The sequence below is a fragment of the Hippocampus bargibanti genome, linkage group LG14, assembly GCF_051943395.1.
Source record: "Hippocampus bargibanti isolate YZ-2025 linkage group LG14, ASM5194339v1, whole genome shotgun sequence".
Taxonomy (NCBI): domain Eukaryota; kingdom Metazoa; phylum Chordata; class Actinopteri; order Syngnathiformes; family Syngnathidae; genus Hippocampus; species Hippocampus bargibanti.
Window position 1 is genome coordinate 13,688,268 of NC_142747.1, and position 19,786 is coordinate 13,708,053.

General features: G+C 43.1%; 2 protein-coding genes across 5 annotated transcripts; both read right to left on the reverse strand.

Annotated features, from left to right (window-relative positions):
• Positions 1-1,820: 1,820 nt before the first annotated feature.
• Positions 1,821-9,374, reverse strand: LOC148888417 (Na(+)/citrate cotransporter-like). 3 transcript variants are annotated; one of them, XM_089014144.1, is made up of 12 exons: positions 9,192-9,374; positions 8,423-8,551; positions 7,551-7,687; positions 6,973-7,123; positions 6,659-6,864; positions 6,435-6,557; positions 6,147-6,359; positions 5,830-5,936; positions 5,644-5,765; positions 5,355-5,516; positions 3,662-3,799; positions 1,825-3,434 (listed from the first exon to the last, which is right to left on the reverse strand). In XM_089014144.1, exons 1-12 carry the CDS (start codon positions 9,288-9,290, stop codon positions 3,309-3,311), a joined length of 1,713 nt encoding a protein of 570 aa, XP_088870270.1. In that variant the 5' UTR covers positions 9,291-9,374; the 3' UTR covers positions 1,825-3,308. The 3 variants fall into 3 exon arrangements, with proteins under 3 accessions (XP_088870267.1, XP_088870270.1, XP_088870269.1); XM_089014143.1 differs by having other exon boundaries at positions 1,840-3,434; positions 6,659-6,839; positions 6,918-7,123; positions 9,192-9,373; XM_089014141.1 differs by having other exon boundaries at positions 1,821-3,434; positions 6,659-7,123.
• Positions 9,375-10,772: 1,398 nt separating this feature from the next.
• Positions 10,773-19,306, reverse strand: LOC148888418 (heterogeneous nuclear ribonucleoprotein L-like). Of its 2 annotated transcripts, none has more exons than XM_089013904.1 (14): positions 19,147-19,306; positions 18,343-18,458; positions 17,514-17,751; positions 17,357-17,444; positions 16,160-16,254; positions 16,008-16,080; positions 13,572-13,604; positions 13,323-13,394; positions 12,994-13,217; positions 12,761-12,882; positions 12,483-12,684; positions 12,347-12,404; positions 11,180-11,290; positions 10,773-11,099 (listed from the first exon to the last, which is right to left on the reverse strand). In XM_089013904.1, the coding sequence occupies exons 1-14, from the start codon at positions 19,222-19,224 to the stop codon at positions 11,038-11,040; spliced, it is 1,572 nt and encodes a 523-aa protein (XP_088870030.1). In that variant the 5' UTR covers positions 19,225-19,306; the 3' UTR covers positions 10,773-11,037. The 2 variants fall into 2 exon arrangements, with proteins under 2 accessions (XP_088870030.1, XP_088870029.1); XM_089013903.1 differs by having other exon boundaries at positions 12,994-13,236; positions 13,321-13,394; positions 19,147-19,305.
• Positions 19,307-19,786: the final 480 nt, after the last annotated feature.

A 19,786-nucleotide genomic window follows, 5' to 3' on the forward strand; every position in this document is an offset into this window, starting at 1 on the left:
ATATTGCCGACTTTTACAAGCGAACAAAGGTCATTTTGTGCAACGTCTTAAAAAAAAAAGGCTGACCCAGAGAACCGGTGTGTCCTCCCATCCGACTATTGGTGTGTTTCACTCGCTCTGCAATGTCAAAATCCACGAATAATAATAATAATAATAATAATAATAATAATAATCCATTTAATTTTAAGCGCCTTTCAAAGCGCTCAAGGACACTTTACGATCACAGACAAGCATAGGTACTATAATAAATAAAATACAATCACAAATAGAATACAATAAATAAAATACAATTATAAATAGAAACAAGAGAAAGAGCGACAGAGAAAATGCAAATTTAAATAGGCGGTTTTTGAGATGGGACTTGAAGGTGGGAAGAGAATCGATCGAGATTACGAATGTTGGGAGGAAGTGAGTTCCAGAGTTTGGGGGCAGAGCAGCTGAAAGCTCTGTCCCCCATCGTGCTGGCAGGGGGCGCAAAGAGGTGGAGTGAGGAAGAGGATCTGAGGGAACGAGAGGGAATAGAAATTTGAAGATCAGATAGGTATGGGGGGACAAGGTCATGGATAGCTTTAAATGTATAAATAATTTTGAAGTTGATCCTATATTTGACCGGGAGTCAGTGGAGCTCTTGGAGGACGCGGGTGATGTGGTGAAAGGATGAGGTTCTGGTGATGATCCGGGCTGAAGAATTCTGGACGAGTTCAAGTTTGTGGAGATGTTTATGAGGGACGCTAAGGACAAGTAAATTGCAATAGTCAATCCGGGAGGTGACAAGACTATGAACGAGGATAGCACTGGAGTGAGGGGTGAGTGACGGGCGAAGACGATTGATATTGCGTAGGTGGAAGTACGCAGATCGGGTTAAGTTATTTATATGGGAGTGGAAAGATAGTGTGCTGTCAAGGATGACACCTAGGCTTTTGACCTGATCGGAGGGAGAAACGGTCGAATTGTCAATAGTGAGAGAGAAACTGTTAGCTTTGCTCAAGGTAGATTTGGTACCAACGAGGAGAATTTCAGTTTTTCACTATTAATTTTGAGGAAGTTATGGGTAAACCAGGATTTAATTTCAGAGAGGCAGAGTGAAAGAGAAGAAGGTGGAAGAGAGGCGTCGGGTTTGCTGGAGAAATAGAGCTGGGTGAACAAGTCCTAAATTAAGTCTCAAGTACGCATTCCTATGAAAATGAGAAACTCTCACCCAGTTCTTTGGACCTTTAACATTGTTCGGAGCATGATCAATGTGCTGGGTCAAATCCTCAATGCTAAGCAATGGTTATAACTAATCCAACATTGGTTGTCCGTATCCTTTTTTGGGCCAAGTGTTGGGTTTGATATTTCAATCATTTTGGGTTACTTTGGACCCAGCAGTTTGAAAAGTGTAAGTTGTAGAATCTGGCGTACATTTTGTTGGTTCATAAAATTGCACAAAGAATATCTGTAATAATGACACTGAATTTTATTCATTACAAAAATGTAGTTGATCAATAGAATTGCTCAATAGTATTTTTTTTTCTATTCAAATAATATATTTGTGTGGCCCATCGATGTCGGCAAGAGTTCATCAGATTTAGTTGGAACCAGTGTCATACTTGAATCACACACCTCCTTGGAAATTGAGTTTCTTGCTTTTTTTTCGTGGAAGTATTGCTTGATCGAACAAATCTATTGAAACCACAACAAAAATAGATTTTTTTTCACCCTTTTGTTTCCAATGAAAAATTATTACGTAATTGTGCTAGCCAGGATAAAAAAAAATCTTCCTCTTTCAAGTGCACAGAATTTCTGAGCCATTACAAAGCTTCAAAACTTAACACAATTGCCCAACAGATTTTTTTTACGACTGGTCAAATCCTCTTTAAGTGCTGTTTGTGTTGTTAGGCAGAGTTTATTGAGTGTCAACGAATGGTGCAAGAAGGATTTCAAGATAACCTTTATTTATGCACTTGAATTGCCGTTCTGTATTAAATACAACATGGAAATCAGTCCGTCCAATACCTCACTGGAGCACCACATATAATGTAGAAAAATAAGAGACAGAGACTTTATTTTGATAAATCTCACATTCAAGAATGCCTACGTGAAAACAAAAAAATATATATATATACAGCGGCGCATCAGACATAAACCATTATTGCATACTCGAATAAACATGATTGCAAAATGCGGCAATTGCAGCATTGATTTTTAATAAAGGGGAATGTGGGATGTGGGCCCAAACAAAGTCTTGATGTGATTCAGAAGATCATTTCAAAGCTAAAATAATGCCGGAAGGAAGCCCCTCTTAAATCAAATCAGCTGTAAAAGTCTACATCTATTTTCTGTCGATTATACAAACGATCATCTTCAACATAAATTAAGATAATGAGGTACATACATTTTGATTCTTTCGTCGCCGAAAAATTCGAAATGTCAATATAAAGTACAGTAAACAGAAATCCATTATGTAAACTGTGAAAATGTCCAATACTAGTAGAGGATTGTTATAAGAGGAGTGTAAACGGCTAAGCAGCAACATTCAAACATGTGGTTAATGTTTTATTTGTTTATTTTTAAATCCCTTTTTTTAAGAATTCGCAGTTTCTTGCTGAATTGTTACTTCGGGTCACATGTTTTGTTACAGTGCTTGGGTTAGATCTGAATCTAACATTCTCGGTATTTTAACTCATTCAACTGCCATTCCCAAATTTATTCGGGAATTAAAAATATGACGCCAAGCGCCATTCTTGAATTTGTTTGGGTTTTGTTTTTTCTTGCGGGGGAGTGCCGCTAAAGCACTGGTCAGACCTCTGGCAAAGTTTTTCCCTCTCACGAGAGGTCAGCATTTGCATTTTTTGCACAGCCACCCTCATTTCAAGCTCATATAACTCCAGACCCATATAACTTAGGAATTAACTATTTTTTTCTGATGAAAGAAGAGAGTCTAAGGTTTCATATGGTGCATTGAAAGTTTATGTCGTCCTAAAACTCAATATTATTTCGGTCCTAGAAGTTGAGTGAAAATGACAAGAACCCTGGCACTCAAGTGGACATTTTTGCACATCGTCTGGCAGTGAATGAGTTAAAAACAGGCCATGTGTCACATATCACTGTTTAACATGTCTTTTTTGATTCTTTCCAAGTGTTTTGGGGGACATAGAAGACCTATATTTGTGATGGTGCTAGAAGAAATGAAGGCGTTACCCTTTACTTCTGACTCATCATCCGCTAGACTTGAGTGTGGACTTGAAAATAAACAGGGTGGGAGACTCAGCAGATCAGACCACGTCGGACCCTGATGTGGCTCAGAGCGGAGAGCCGGAGACCCGCTGTTACGGCGCGGTTACGTTGGCCCACGTAGGAAAAGAGTCCAGCTGAAACATTGCACGGCCCCAAGTGTTGATGGCCAGCGTGATGCACAGGATGCCAATGATGTTCATGACTATTCCAGTCCTGGCCTGAAAAATGAGAAAATGTTGGAAAATGAGAACAAGACTAAATGGACGGAGATGCATCGGAGGCCAAACTGAACAGACAGACTGTCGGAACATTAGAAGGTTGGGGTGACGGCAAGGGAGCAATCCTCCAGATACATTTAGTTGGTAGATGAGTAAGTAGATACAATGTGCAGACAAACAAGGACCAAGTAACAGACGGGGAAGAGGGGTCAACGGAGCTCACTCACCATGTCCGAAACCTTGAGGTATCCGTAAGAGAAAACAATAGCGTTGGGCGGGGTGGCCACGGGCAACATGAAAGCGAAGGAGGCGCTCAGGGTACAAGGCACCATGACGTACAGCGGGTTGATGTGGATGGACTGTGACTGCGGAAACAAGGATCAACTTCAATCCTTTTCCTCTAAGACAGCAGGTCACCGCGGGAGAACAAACGCGGGCAACATTTAAATGTTGATTTCTGCAAAGTCAGGACTGACTCAGGACATCTGAAATTCAATATGTGGAACATTGCTAGCAATAATAGCAGCCGACAACCATGACTCTGCGGGCATGGCACTTCGCAAGTGCACAGTAATTTCTGCGTCTTAAAATACAACTAAGTAAAAGCCCTTTATTGGAATTGTGGTGGAGCTGATTCATAGGTTGTGGCCAGCAATATGCCATGGAACCTTTCAGGACCGCTACTTGTTGCGTGTGGATGGACAAGGAGTCCACTTGAAATGATTGGCCTAAATCATGCAAATTGAAGGGGGGTTGCAAAAACCACACAAGAAAAACACGAATACTGGACCTTAATTGTTCAAAAACCCAAAGAAGAATTTATGACTGATGTTGTAAAAGTCATATTGAAAAGATGCGAAAATGAAACAAAGGGGGAGGCAGTCCAAATGCTGTCAAACGAAATGGTGTGTAATATTTTGGGGGGTTGTTGATAGGAATGTCACACTGGACAAAATGGTGATTTTCTGACGTTGCAATTGGGAGGAGCGTGGCAGTGAACTTTGATGACTCACCATAAAATATGAAACTGTAATAAGTCTGCTTTTTTGTTTGATAGTCATTCAAAAGAGCCCCGCACTGGGAGACGCACCTTTAGCTTCAATACCTGAATAATTTCAATGGTGCAAGAAGGATTTCAAGATAACCTTTATTTATGTACTTGAATTGCAGTTCTGTATTAAATACAACATGGAAATCAGTCCAATACCTCACTGGAGCACCACATATCATGTAGATAATTAAGAGACAGAGACTTTATCTCACATTCAAGACACACTTCGCAACAATGTTTTTTTTGGGGCAATTAGTCGTGTTATTGTGTTTCGAGTTGTCACCAGGGCAGACAACTCTGAAAAGTTGCCTGCCCTGGTGTCCGCTAACTTTTTGTCATGAGTTTCAGACACTGCTTACACTGATGATCCTCATAGTTTATGGCTGTGAATGTTTACTTTATAAAGCCTACGCAAATGATTTCTTTAAGAAGAAGCTATCACTTTGTCCCACCACATTCGCTCTCAGCTTCATGTAACTGAAGAGCTTCTCTTTTCTTGTTGCCTGCTATTGTCTTTCGCAATCCAGCTCATTGGCGTTCGCTAGCAGTCCCCGACCAGAGTGCACAGTAATGCCATTCTTCAGCTCATGGCGGGGTGGCCCAGGAGCTGAAATTGTGTGCTGGCAAGTTAGGCATGTGAGGAAGGGGCCCCCCCAGGGAATGGCACTAAACACGTTCAGCTTGAATGAGCATCTGAAGCGGTAACAAAACATTCGGGCGAATGGGCCGATTCTCACTGGGAGGAATTTGAATACTGGACTCCCATTGGGGGAAATCAATTGAAAAAGAAGCACTTCACCTCACTGAACCAAATTGCTATTTTCTTTCAACCAGACCGTCTTTTCTGGGTTTGTTTTGCTATTGCTTACCAGTGATGCTAAGATGGGCAGGAAGAGCGTAGCGGTGGCCACATTGCTAGTGCACTCTGTGAAGGTCGCAATGAGAAGACATAAGATAATGGAGATTGCCCAAGGCGGAATGCTTTGCAAAGGGCTCATTTGATCTCCCAGCCACCGTGAAAGTCCTGATACCTGAAAAAAAACACACAAATGGTGGGTGGCAACGTGGCTAAACTTAAGGTCGAGCACTAGCATTTTTGCTAATGTAGCGCATCAGATTTATCAGACGTCAAACATGGAAGTCATGTCGCCCCCATACCTCACTCCCTTTGGCCAAAGCAAAGCCGCCACCAAGGAGAAGTACGATTCCCCATGGTAACTTCTTCTGGGCCACCTTCCAGGTGAGCAGACGGGGAACCGAGCTAGACGTCTGATGGGACGCTATAGAATGAATGGAGTGTTAGTTTTGGGTCATGGCATTGCAAAATCTTCTTGAGGGACCAACCTGTGTCAAAACTTTGTGTCCTCCATGGGCAGCAATGCGGGAGTTTGGACGGCAGGACAAAGAGGAGGATGGCAATGAAGATGGCCACAGTGGCGTCTGTGACATACCTGAATGAAAGGTAATGTCTTATGAGGGTGACTTCAAGAAACAAGCCTTATTTTCATAGACAGTTGGCTTGCCATAAATACTGGCAGACTGTGGCGCCTGCGCCTCACTACGTATCCTGATAGACCTTTGCTCCGCGGCGCAGGTGGTGCACAGTCTATGAAAATACAGCCCAAGATGTTATTAAAGGGTGGGAAAAAAAGGATTGGTACTCTGCTTTGGAGTTGAAGATGTCCGTGGCCCAGCCGTCCATAAAGCCGGGGTCCCTGGAGAACCACAGGACCACTAGCAGAATGAAGAGACCCAGGACGCTGAGCTCGCCAAAGCACATGGGCCCCAGCCGACGATGCTGCACTCGGATCACTTCATAAGCGGCCACTTCCTTCTCCGTCTTTTCGGCATTGCAGCCCCACGTCTTCTTGAAGCTGGAAACGAAAGCGCCTCCACCATTAGCCCCCTTTATACTCGCCCGTTTGGTTTCTTAGGGTCCTTTCACTCACTTGAATCCAATGAAGACAAACTGTAGCCACAGCCACGCCATCGTCAGCATAAGGATCATGTTGGGGAAGGCGAATCCGAACCAGGAGGCGAAATTGATCACGTTGCCATTCTCAGGAAATATTCTGAAGGCAACAATGAAGATTTTGCTTTGGTTCATGATTGAAAATCAGATACAAAATGCACAACCCGCCATTGCTATCCACCCACCAGACCCGACACCTACTGGCTCATTTGCCCGTTGAGCACCAAATTGGGACCAGTCCCCGTGAGCGTAGCGGTACCGCCAATGCTAGCGGCGTAGCAGACGCAAAGGGTCATCCCTTTGTTCATCTTCCGTTTTTCCGCTGCCTCCTTCTGCCGGTTCACTTCAATGGCGCTGTCCAGAAAGGTCACCACCACGGCGCCTTTAAAGCACGGCGTGATCAGAGTCTGAGAGGAGCAACCCAAAAACACGCTATTCAAACAATCCAGCATCCTCTCACCCGTCACCTCTGTCTGTTTTTGCTGCTTGTCGATCAATTCGGACCCCTGCGCCACCTCTGAATTCAGGATGGCGGGCATCTGCGCATCGCTGTTGTTGAGCTCTTCCAGGACAGCTTGGACGATGGGCACCATCATCGCTGTGGTGGCCGTGTTGCTGATCCACATGGACAAAAAGGCCGTCACGCCCATGAAGCCCAGCATCAATCTGGCGACAAAGGTCAAAATGTCAACTGGATGCTCGAGCAAAGATGTTATCTGTCGTATGGATAGAGAACAATAATTCGGAAGGTTAATAGCACCTCAGATCATCGGGAATAAAGCCATCTCTCATTTTTCTCTCAAAAGGTAGAGTACTATGACAATAAAGTTTTACTTATGATACTCGGTTAGGACTTTATTTGTGATTATTTTCTTTTAAAGAATATGAATTTTTAGGCATCACTTCATGACTTCTCGGAAAAATTGCCCATGGAAGTTTGTCGTTATGTTTCGATGCCGTTTGGAAAAGTGTCTCCATTGACCCACATAGTTTGAGAAACGCAGCATTTGAGGACAAGTCGTGAACAAAACATCAAACAAGGAAGAAAAATACATTTCCCTGCAGTGGAAACCGGACGCTTGACGTAACTCACAGTGCCGGACGCACACCCACAAACAGGAGTACATTCAGGGCGATGCGCTTGTGCAGGTTCCAATGCTCCACGGCCACGGCCACCATCAGACCACCCACAAACAACAGGTTAGTGTCCTTCAGGTACTGCATGCAAACCTGAAGGGAATTGAATAAAAATCTCTTGGATGGATGGATGGATGGATGGATGGATGGGTGGGGATGGATGGATGGATGGATGGATGGATGGATGGATGGATGGATGGATGGATGGATGGATGGATGGATGGATGGATGGATGGATGGATGAATGGATGGATAGATGAATGGATGGATGGATGGATATATGGATAGGGTTGGACGGAAGGATGGATGGATGGGTGGGGTTGGATGGATAGATGGATAGGGTTGGACGGAAGGATGGATGGATGGGTGGGTGGGGTTGAATGCATGTATGGGGTTGGATGGATGAATGGATAGATGGATGGGTGGGTGGGGTTGGATGGATGGATGGATGAATGGATGGATAGATGAATAGGGTTGGATGGATAGATGGATGGATAGGGTTGGACGAAAGGATGGATGGATGGGTGGGGTTGGATGGATGGATAGATGGATAGGGTTGGACGGAAGGATGGATGGATGGGTGGGGTTGGGTGGATGGATGGATGGATGGATGGGTGGATGGAGTTTGTTAGATGGATGGATGACTGGATAGTTGGATGAATGGATGGATGTATGGATGGGTGAATGAATGAATGAATGAATGAATGAATGAATGAATTGATGGATGGATGGATGGATGGATGGATGGATGGATGGATGGATGGATGGATGGATGGATGGATGGATGGATGGATGGATGGATGATCAAATAGGCCATATTTTACTTACAGCCTGGGACTCCATAATGCCAAAGAGTGGGAAGAGGAGGGCAGGGAGCAGAGCCGTCACTGCTAGCGGGAGGACTTCGGTGCACCAATACACCGCCATGAGGATGATCACATAGGCACATGATGCTTCCTGTCAAATCAAAGATCTCAGTACTGTATTAACATTGACTCTGACATAATTCAACGATAGGATGGTCCAAAGGTTCATCCTATTGTGTTGATGAGTGTTTATCAGGACTTTGACGGATTAATTTTTGTTGATGATAATGATGAGCTACCAGATAATGATAGGCTATAACTTTGGACAGAATTTTAAGTACGAAAAAATACGAACAAAAAATTCGTGATTTATTTTGTCATTATCACAAAATGCGTGTGTGTCACAGTGTACGTGGAAGGATTCTCACGCTGGAAAAAAAAGAACCCTTGTATTAAAAATCACTATTTGTGACACCAAGTCGCGTTTTCGTCAATACGTGAGCAACATATGCCAAAAGAGTCAAGGAGAATCAACGGGAACTTTGACGTCATTTTAGCATACCCAAGCCTTACATTAAACAGAATGGGAATACTACTACTACTACTGATAATAATAATAATAATAATAATAATAATAAAATAATAATAATGTAAAAGCTTGGCCAAAACAAACATGCGAATCAAAACTGAAGATGGAGGACTTATTCGCCGTGGCGACCCATGACGGGAAAAGCCGAAAGGAAAATAAATAATAATAATAAGAATATTAATAATAATGCATAATAACGTACCGGCGTGCCGATGACGAGCGGCAGAGGCAGCAGAAGGAACGGAGCAGCGAAGAGGATGAGCTCGTTCTTGACCGAGCGCAGAAACTTGGGCAGAGGCATCGAGCAAAGTGGCCTTGTCTTATTCGTGCGTGCGTGGTGCAATGAAGTCAAAAAGAGTGATAGTCCCACGCGATAAAAAGAGACGGTGACGGGCAAGAAGGTACAAAAGAAAAAGGGGCGGTGCAAAATTGCGCACGGTGGAGGCTGGGTTCCTGACAAAAAAGACGAAAATGGTAAATTCAGTTCACGTGCTTAACGGGTCAACTTAAGCACAACAGATAACTTCAAAGTATTTCGAAGAGAACGACGAGTCTTTGTCTTTCATTAAAAATAACTCCCAAAATGTTGCATTGAATGAAAACATAAATCGTCATATGATTAAAAGTCTTTCATAGAAATCCAGTTATAATTTTTTTTTTGTCAGACAAACGAGAACCAATACATACGTTTTACCTTCCTGACTAAAACTAGTCAGGTTCTAATAAGATGTTTAATAAATTGAGAAAAAAGCAGGTTAATTTTTTTAAAAGATGTTTTGAAAAATTGTTTTCCCACCAATTAACTCAATCACTGCCATTATCGAATTCTGGAATTGAAAATATGATGCTCGTTTTTTCCCTTTCACAAGCAGCTGGGGGAGGTGCACAAAAAAGTGAACAAGTACATTTTGATTTCAAAAAGTGACGATTAAAACGAAGTCTGCAAAAATGCAAAGGAACCATTTAAGACACAAGATTACATTTTAATATATGAAAAACAGAATTAAATTGTTTTGAATAAAAAAATACTTTGTATAAAAAAGTGGATGTAAAAGCAATTCGTATTGGCTTGTAGTGTGGTTGCCTTGTCAGATGTAAAAACTGTTTAATATTTGTACAGTGAGACCTCAACTTACAAACACCGTATCTTACAAACTTTTCATTTTACAAACGTCAAATTTCTGAAAATTAAACCTTATAATAAGCACAATTTTCATAGTACACACCCACCACAGCTGGCGGAGTGATCTTGGGTGGAAGCACACGACCGAACAGCACCAGAGGTTATGTTACCAACAGTCCTTATTGAAGGTAACTCTCCTTCCATAAGCCATCAATGACCATCAAAAAGGTATATAAAACTTTATTTTACAGCACAGTTAATTTCTTTAATTACAGTCCTCATGTAATGTGCCTCGCTTTCCAAACAGCAATTCCCCTTGACCTTCAACCTCCAACGCCATTCCATCAAGCCATCAATGACCATCACAAATGTAAATAAAGTGACTTTATGGTACAATGCAGTGTATTTCTCTCATTACAATACCATAGCACCTTTATTATACATAGAATAAGGTATGCTGTGTGTAGTTTTAAGGCGTATTTAGTTGAAAAGTATATTTTATGGAAACCCGGGGAACGGATTATTCCCATTTTAATGGTTTCCTATGGGAATTTTTTTTTTGGAGATACACACTTTTCGCCTTACACACTGTCTGGGAACCAATTAAGTTCGTAAGTTGAGGTCTGACTGTACTTTCAATCAAATAATTCAACAACATACTTGTAGTATTTTTTTTTATTTTCTTACAACAAACCTATAACATTACCACATTGAAAAAAATCAACAAAAGTGTCAAAATAAAAGCTCCAATGGACCATTATGAAAAGAAAGCTGTCAAGCATAAAATCATTCGACACACTATGAGCAGAAAGCAAAAAGCAAAAAGAAGACAACTTCAAACCTGGATAATTTTTACCGCGACACTTAAAACATTTTTCCACCCTCGCACAAACTGTACCATCCCAACATGAAACCCAAAGCGTCTTCAGGAGTTGCTGTGTTGTACGGTTGAGAAGCACAGCTTGAGGGTGTACGGGTACGGACCAGCTAAAAAAAAGTTGGGAATAGGTGAAAAGTAATAATTACTTGGCACAGCTCACGTGGAGAAAAAGTGGTGTGTCACCTACTTGCGTTCTTCATCTGGTAGTGGTTCATCAAGGCCAAAGCTTCCATAGCATCATTGATTGATTCCCACTCCAGTAGTCCGGAAGCGCTGCGGTCGCTTGGAGCACCACCACCTGGCGGAAGAATGAAAAAAAAAAAAAAAAAAAAGCATTGAGATTTTGGTGAGCGAATGACCTAATAAATGTTCCTATTACCAGAAAAGCACCACACAAAATGGTGGCTAAATTAGGTATTCACATCCCCTTCCATTTAAAGCACTAATACAGCATGATTCTGAACACGTTGATTTTTCTGTTGGTGCCATATCGTCCTGTCGTTTTTTTTCTGTGCAGGCCCTGAATCTGCCTGCAACAAATAATGATGATAAAAAAAATCATTTTGAAAACTCTCAAGGTCACTTTACAGTCACAGGATAAGTTTTTCTGTCTGTGAGCAGCAGCAGCCACGTGCGACAGCGTTCACTCAACCCATAGATAGAAAACTGGCTAGCTAGCTAATAGATATCTAATAATAAATGAAATGTATTATTACTAGTATTATTATAATACATTGTATTTATAAGCACCTTTCAAAACTCAAGGACACACCTTATGGATAGCTAGATAGCTAGCTAGTGAGATAGTTTTATTTTTCTAGCTATCCAGCTAAGTGAAGAGAGGAAAAAAGAAATAAGAATAAAGTCAAGAGAAAAGACAAAAAAGCAAAATGGGACAAAAGAAAGTGGAGCCAAAGAGCGAAAAAAACAAAAGAAAATGCACATTTGAACAGCACGACAAAATGGCCGCCGCAGGAAAAAAGGAAGCGCAGCACCACCACCACCAAGCGTTTACTGTGTTCATATTGAGTCGATTGTATTCCAGCGTCAAGTTGGTGGATGCCGAAATGTCGCCGTCGCCTTTAGCATGTTAGGATTGTTTTGCTTACAAGTGACGGACCAAACAAAACCAAAAAAGAAAAACGAACTAAAAGACAAAATTGGCCACCTCCAAAATATTTTCTCTGCAGGGCCTCTTAACAGATGTGAATATATAATTATGATTTAGAACTGATCCATTTTCAAGTCAATTCTCAATAAATCTATTGTAAAAGGTCAAGCAGAGAAATTCATAGAACAGCAAGTTCATTTGTTTGACTGCTGATCCATTTTACTCTCAACGACAACATCTTACTCTTGCCTGTGAACATTTTGACAACGACGGGGCACTTGACGCCGATGTCCTCACAGATCTGGAAGGAAAAAAAAGGGGGACAAGCTGAATCGAGCAGTTTCCTCCGACATGGTTGTCATGACGTTTCAGTCCTCACCTGAGAGAATATCTCAGGGGTCACGTCGGGCTGGGCGTTGAAGAAGTGCAGCATGTTGCTGGGGTGCTGGATGCGATTCTTGGCCGCCTGCTCGGGCGACGTGAAGCGGTTGTTCCTGGAACCGTGGAAGTCCTTGAAGCTGCTGGTGCCGTCCTCCAGATCATAGCACTGGCCTGGCACGATGGCCTGCTGCTTGGAGACGCTGCCCCCACACAAGCAAGACGTTGGGGTCGTATGGGACATTTCTTCTCGTCCATGACAATAGAGCGTCCACTCACCACACGTTCAGCTTTTGCGCAAACAGGAAGTTGCTGTTGAGGTGAGTGATCGCGCGGTCCACGGCATAACAGTCACCCATCTCCACCATGGCGGCACCCGGTTTGCTCTTCATGAACTTGATCTGCGAGGTTACATTCAAGTTAATTGTGCAAATCTGCTACGTTATGTGCGTGCAACATGGACAAAAAAAAAAAAAAAAAAAAAAAAAAAAAAAAAAAAGAGATGGACTGACCCGCTCCACGTTGCCATACAAACAGAAAATGTTGAAGACGCGGTCGGCGTTCATCTTCCCGGGGTCCAGTCCGTAGACCATGACCACTGGCGAGTCTGCGTGGGCCCCGTACTCGCCAGGGGGTGGCGGCGGGGCACCGTAGTTGGGCTGGTAGCTTCGACTGCCGCGGGCCCTCATCGGAGGTCCCATTCGGCGGCTCTCGTAGTGCGACGAGCCATAGCTGTCTTCATACCCATGGTACCCACCAAATGTTGGACAAGACGGACAAAGCTATTGCTTGGAGGTACAGGATGACGATTGTCCCGGAAGACGATTTATGATTGACTTACTGTATTCCGGGGGGTGGTCGCCGAGGAGGGCGGGCTGCCGCTGGCGCTTGTTAGGGTTGTGACCCATGTCGTCTTTGAGGGAAAAAATAAAATATGGAGCAGCCACATGGTAACACAACTTTCAACTTTCAAAAAGGAAGGTAAAATTAACACTCATGAGTGGAAGATACACAGGTATGTAGGGGATGAGTTCAAAGTGGCAATAAAGGGTCAAACCAAGACTAGAATGTGGAGAAAGTAAACACCTACCCGCGTTGCTTCCGTTGCCATCCAGGTCTCCATCTGCAGTGGGTACACAATATTGAAACACATTCAGGGAGAAGGCCGTGATAGACGCTCACAAAGTTAGTTAGCGCGCCGAGTGGGACAGGGGGTGGGGCGATTAAGTTAGACCGTCAGGAAAACAGTGTGGCAGGAGCCTGGATGAGGCCCTCCCATTCCAGGGCCTCGGCACGTGGTGTCACTGAACACCATGGTGGTGGTCCACACAGTGTAAAAAAAGTGAGGTGTGGCCATGTTGGGTGCTGACGAGGCTTTCTCGTGTTACTTACTGCAAGAGCACACACAGAGGAAGGCTTCACCACTCCATTACTCATTTCATCGCACACCCATAGCCTCTTTTGCCGAGGGGGAGATAGAAACAACCGGCCACCTTGGCGTCTTTACGAGTGCCGCCCGGTCCCATTTTCAGGCAGGTCCACCTTTTGGTTCCCTTTTTGGAACAGTCCGCTTAAGGAGGGGCGAAGGCTGCGGCCCCCTGAGGCAACATGGCCTCACGTGGGAGGAACTAGCCAGCTTCTAGAGACTCTGAAAGATGGGAGACAAAGCATCGATACAAGGAGGCATGTAGTGAAGGACGCGGCAGAAATGGGCCTGGGTGTTCTGTTCTGATGTTGTCAGCAGTGTCTTCATCAGTCGGCGCTCCGTGCTTGGATCAGTTGCGATGTGTGTTGGTGGTGTTGGCGAGTCAGTGTTGGCGAGTCAGTATGGCCTTTTTGTTTGTTTTGGGTGGGTGTGTTGTCCTCAGTAGTGTCAGCATCCATTTTGGGGTGGTGGTGGTAGGGATGATGATGATGATGATTGGAGGTGGTGGTGGTGGTGGGGCGGTGTGGTGTCGAAGCTTTCCGAGCACCTCAGTGTGTCTGGGACCAAGCGTAGCTCGGCACCTTCTAGACATGTGCGCTTCAGAGCGGAGCAGCGAGTGGGGAATAAAATCCTACGGAGTCTTGACTGATGGTGTGAGAGAGTGGTTGTGTCCTCTGTGTCGAGCACAACGTTGCAGCGGTGATGTTCGGCGTGTGTCTGCCGCTCGCATTTCGGTGGCTTTTGTGCGTTTGCGCACGAGTCTAACTGTTGGGGATCAGTTGTGTTTCCGGAAAAATACACTCAAGGTGAGGTGGGAGGGGCAGGAACATTAAAAGTGCACATTTGACAAACTGCGGGCTGTGTGTATACGAAGTATTTTTTTCCATGTGAATGCCTATCAAACTATGTGGAACAAGAAAAGTACCAAAAACAAACACGTCAAATGTTTTTGTATTCTTCTTACCTAAAATACATTGGGTAGATTTTTTTTAAATCATAATATGCGCTAAATTTGAAATAGTGGAAGTTCGCAAGTCCATAGAGTTCCTAAAATCACAATTTCACGACCCGGGACGAGGGCAAGCAAACAGACGTCCAATGTTGCTCATGAAAGGAATTACGGTTGTCAGATTTCTTCTTCATGCTCAAAGCACCACGAATAACTAAAAATAGCCCTTTGCGTTGAAAAGTATCACAATTTACACTGAATTTTATTCACGGCAATGCGATCGGTTCTATCAGTATATTCATTTTGTGTGTCTTCGTACATGGTTAACGACAGAAATCTGAATACCAGAATTTACTATTCAAGTAGAACCCCTGACTAATGAATGATCACAACTGTCATGGATGAATTTGAGGATTAAACATCTTCATTAACTATAAGGATTAAATATGTCTGTGTAGGCACTCAGTCGTACAGGAGGGGTGCATCGATGAAAAGGTTTCTTCAGCCGTCAACTGTACTTCTTTGAAGGTGTCGGACGTTTCACTCCTCACCCGACGAGCTTTGTCAACGAACTAAAGTTGTGCTGCTAACTGTGGCCATATATATATCCCTAATGTACAGAGGTGGCTGTGCCAGACCTCTGCTCTGATAGGTCCCTGCTCTAAGGTTGGGGGAGCAATAGATTACTCCCTGAAGCTAATCTGATTACTTCTTTTCGTCCGTCTGATTACCTCAGTAGCTCTTCGGATGAGGAGTGAAACGTCCGACACCTTCAAAGAAGTACAGATGACGGAAGAAACCTTTTCAGCAATTCTTAAAATGTGTCATTTTGTTGATGACACTTCAACCTACATGGCAACGGTATTTTAGTGTCCGTTCATCATATGGATTACTCAAAGCAACAAAAGGTAGGATATTAACTTTGTTCAAGCCGGCTGGACTGAACAGCCAAAGGCAAAACGCTAGCTACGGGCTACATGTAAAATGTTGCAGTTTCTCGTTCTTGACATTCCTGCCGGCTAATTTTGGTTGTTACTCAACTGATATAATAACTGTGTTTTGTGTAGAAGGTGCCCTCTGCTGTGTGACCAGATCATGTGTGTGACATTGCGATGCGCGGCGTTGCACGCGCAGTACGTGTGAGTTGTTACCTGGTCCACCCAAATTGGGATTGGTGTAGTCCCAAGTGTCTTGATCATTCTTAAACACATTCAACCGAGTCGGCTGAGGGAACAAAGCACAAATGCCACGTTAAATAACCGGGATTTTAAGGACAAACACTTGTGGAGTCATCCGGCTGTACCTTGGCGTATTCGATCTTCAGCGTGCAGCATCCAGAGTAGATGTCGGCGCCATTGAGGGATGCTTTGGCTCGTTGGGCACTTTGCACAGAATCAAATGTATACACAGTTAAGGTGCCAGTTGTCCACAGGAGCCCAAATCCAGCAATTTGGGGTGCTCCGGGTTTTTACACTTAAACAAACAAAAGAACATAATTTGACCTCACCGCAATATTATTATTAAATAGCCTTTTGGATGTGCTAAATTAGTCCAAGATGGTCCCCAAATAGGCAGCTGTCAGCAAGTGCTCACGAACGTTCCTTTTTTTTGTTGTTTTTGTGTTTTCTTTTGTCACTTTGAGTTGTAGTGCGTCATGTGGATTGTTTTTCAGGATTTTTGGCCACGACATTCATCAAGGAGGAGAGTCTGGTGAGTGGTTGCGCCAATTCGGCAGCACAAATACTCCAGTACTGTTTTTGATTTGTGAGAGATGTCAGTGCCATTTGACTTTTCGCGCCTGTAATGGGCAGCATTTTCACAGGCCCGCTTTGTTTAGCGCAAAAGTCAGTGCTGTTAGACAGTCTGCGGCTGGATGGATGGCTTGAGGAGCCAGCGATGAGAAGGAGCGTCAGCGCAGAGCGCTGATGCGTATGTGGATCTGTCGCGGCTTGGAATTGAAGCGGATTTACATGGGACAGGAGATGTGAGACAATCTCTTTTCGTCAATGAATGCTACAGCTTTGTGTTTGCTTTCAAAACTTAGCTTATAGAAGACGTGCACATTTCACCATAACGTCCTTCATCCACTGGTGAAAAGGACGCTATGATCCTCTCCTCTATCATCTAGAACTGCTTCATACGACAAAGAGGGTGCAGAAACTGCTTAAATTGAATGACTGTGTGTCTTTTGTGTCACATTATTTGTTATTTAGTATGTTTTCGTTGTTTTGACTGATGGCGCCGCAAGACTGGCTGCTGTTATAGCAAGTCCTATATCCTGTTGTTCTACTTATTTCGTTCCTCATTTTGCTGCTGTGAAATGTAAATTTTCCACTGCAAGACTAATAAAGGCTAATCCTTTTAATTATTGTTATTCAATAAGGATGGTTGATATCACCAATGGCAATATGAGTACTTACCTCTTGAGTAGGTACCTATATTTTTAAATATATCCTAGACTGCCTGTACTTCCGTTCACTATTCAACTCTCTGAAAGGATATTCTACCATGGCTTGCACACCGTTCTTCCTAAAGATGACAATTCTGTGAACAGGGCCACAGTTATTGCAGATGGTGTAGAGTACCTCCTGCAGAGAAAACAATCTTTTATAGACTGAGCAGATGTTGTGGCAAATCTTGAATTTTGACTGACTCACCGTGGTGATGGGATAGATGGGGTTCATGATGGTGAGTAACAGGATGTTGTTGACGCTCCTCGAGTCATCAGAGTCACCTGGCCGAGAGATCTTCTGGCTAGTGGAGTAGTTGATGAAGGCCGGGTGGCCGGCGATGTACACCTGGTTGTCGGCACCGTAAGTTACAGCTGTGGATGAGCCGTTCATGTCCTCATACTCCACCAGCGCCTGACGTTTCTTGGGCATCAGCACTACATAGCTTGTAAGAAGACAGAAGTGCAAACACAGTTTTGAGTATCAGTGGCAGGTATTTGCAAGAAAAAAATGTTAATACAGCATTACGGGTTAGGACCAATCATGTTTCAAATGCAGAAAATAGGACACTTGTGACTGGTCGTTTCCTAAAACATTTGACACTGTGATCTGTCATTCCCAGTCAGCATCAAGTAGAAAAATGGCAGACAAAAAACATGGCTATCGCTGCTTAACTCCTATACCACTATTGCAATGTCAATCAGAAGTTAAGAAAACCTTTCTTTTTGTCTCAAAATGGAGAAATTCCCAATTTATAGAAGAAACATTATGAAATTGAGAAGTACAAGTACAGGAAGTGCGCAAATAAATGAGAATATTTTGGGTTGTTGAGCCACATAGAACATAATGCCAAGAAAACGTTTGCCTTGACTTGCAGTTCAAACCCCACTGATCAAAACTACATTAAATATTGTTCTTTGACATAGTGTGAACATTTTAAGGAAACAATCATGGCAGATGGTGGGATAGGGTACTAAAAAAAAGCAAATCACATTTCCTTGATCAAAACAACAGACATTTGAGTCAGTTTCTTCACCTGATGGCTCCAAACTCTTGCAGAGCGTCCATTAGGTCTGACTCCGCAACACCATCTACCAGGCCTCGGACGTGCACCACTATGGACGGAAGAGTCTTGTGGGGATCTTCATAGCCCTATCACAGAAACTGATGGTTAGTTTGAATCAAGTGTAATAGACTACACATTCAAAACAATGCCACTAGGAGACTGATCTCCACAAACCGACAGGAGACAAAAACGTGAATGTGATTTCTAAAATTCTGATTTGCGAATGGGTCAGGGTTCACGTGATACATAGATCAACTAGCCGCCATATTGAACCGAAAGGGATCGCGTGAGTGTCCATGGAGGATGGAGCAGTGTTTAATTAAATGAGGTTAATTTAAAAGTTGCGGTGGGAATATTTTTTTTAAACTGCACCTCTGCGAATGTGTGTGTACCTATACACCTATTTATCGATATTGTTGTTTATTTAAAAAGACTGGAATGGCATATGCGCTACTCCAAAAGTCGCCAAGTCATGGAGAGGCTAAGGTTATGTAGCTTCCGGTGCGGGAACAAAGCGGGTTCGGGTAGGCCAAGCGGGAGCAAACCTCAGATTATTTCGCTATTTCGAGGAACATATCATAGCCGAATGGGTAATTTGGGGTGCAGAATATTCATTTTCACTATTATGCAGAACATAGGATATGATAGTTACAGTTGGGAGTTAAAAAGGTCACCGTTTAAGAGGTATTTGCGAAGCGGCGCTCATTTCAGCATGTTGCGCGCTCGATGTCGTGCGAGCAATCTAAATCGCATATACATAAACAAGCAACTCACCGTTGATATTCCGTCGGTTTTCTGTCTTTTGGTGGCACGGCCATCCTCGCCATAATATCGACTCGCCGCGGTTGCCATGTTGTCGCAGTTTTAGAAGGACAGTGGCTAATAGTTGAGGCTATGAAATGGGCTTTCAACTGCTAGCAAAACGAGGCTGTCGTCAAAACACGCCCCTCAATTTGGCATTGTCATGTCGGATAGGTGGACTTTAGTGTCAATCAACGCCACTCGCCGCAGCCAACCGGAAATAAAGTACCCAACGCGCTTTCTCGACGGTTTTACAAAGTTTGATTTTATCACTGATGTATTTGTCACCATACTCAAATTTCAACAGAATATCCAAACTGCATTGTGTCAAATGGATTATACACGAATGGGTTTTTGGGTAATATCGTTATATCGATGAAAAGGTTTCTTCAGCCGTCACCTGTACTTCTTTGAAGGTGTCGAACGTTTCGCTGAAGATCCTTCTTCAGCGAACTAAAGTCTTACTGGTAGTATCGGCCCTATATATATATATATATATATATATATATATATATATATATATATATATATATATATATATATATATATATATATATATATATATATATATATATATATATATATATATATATATGTGACGGGTGTCACAACA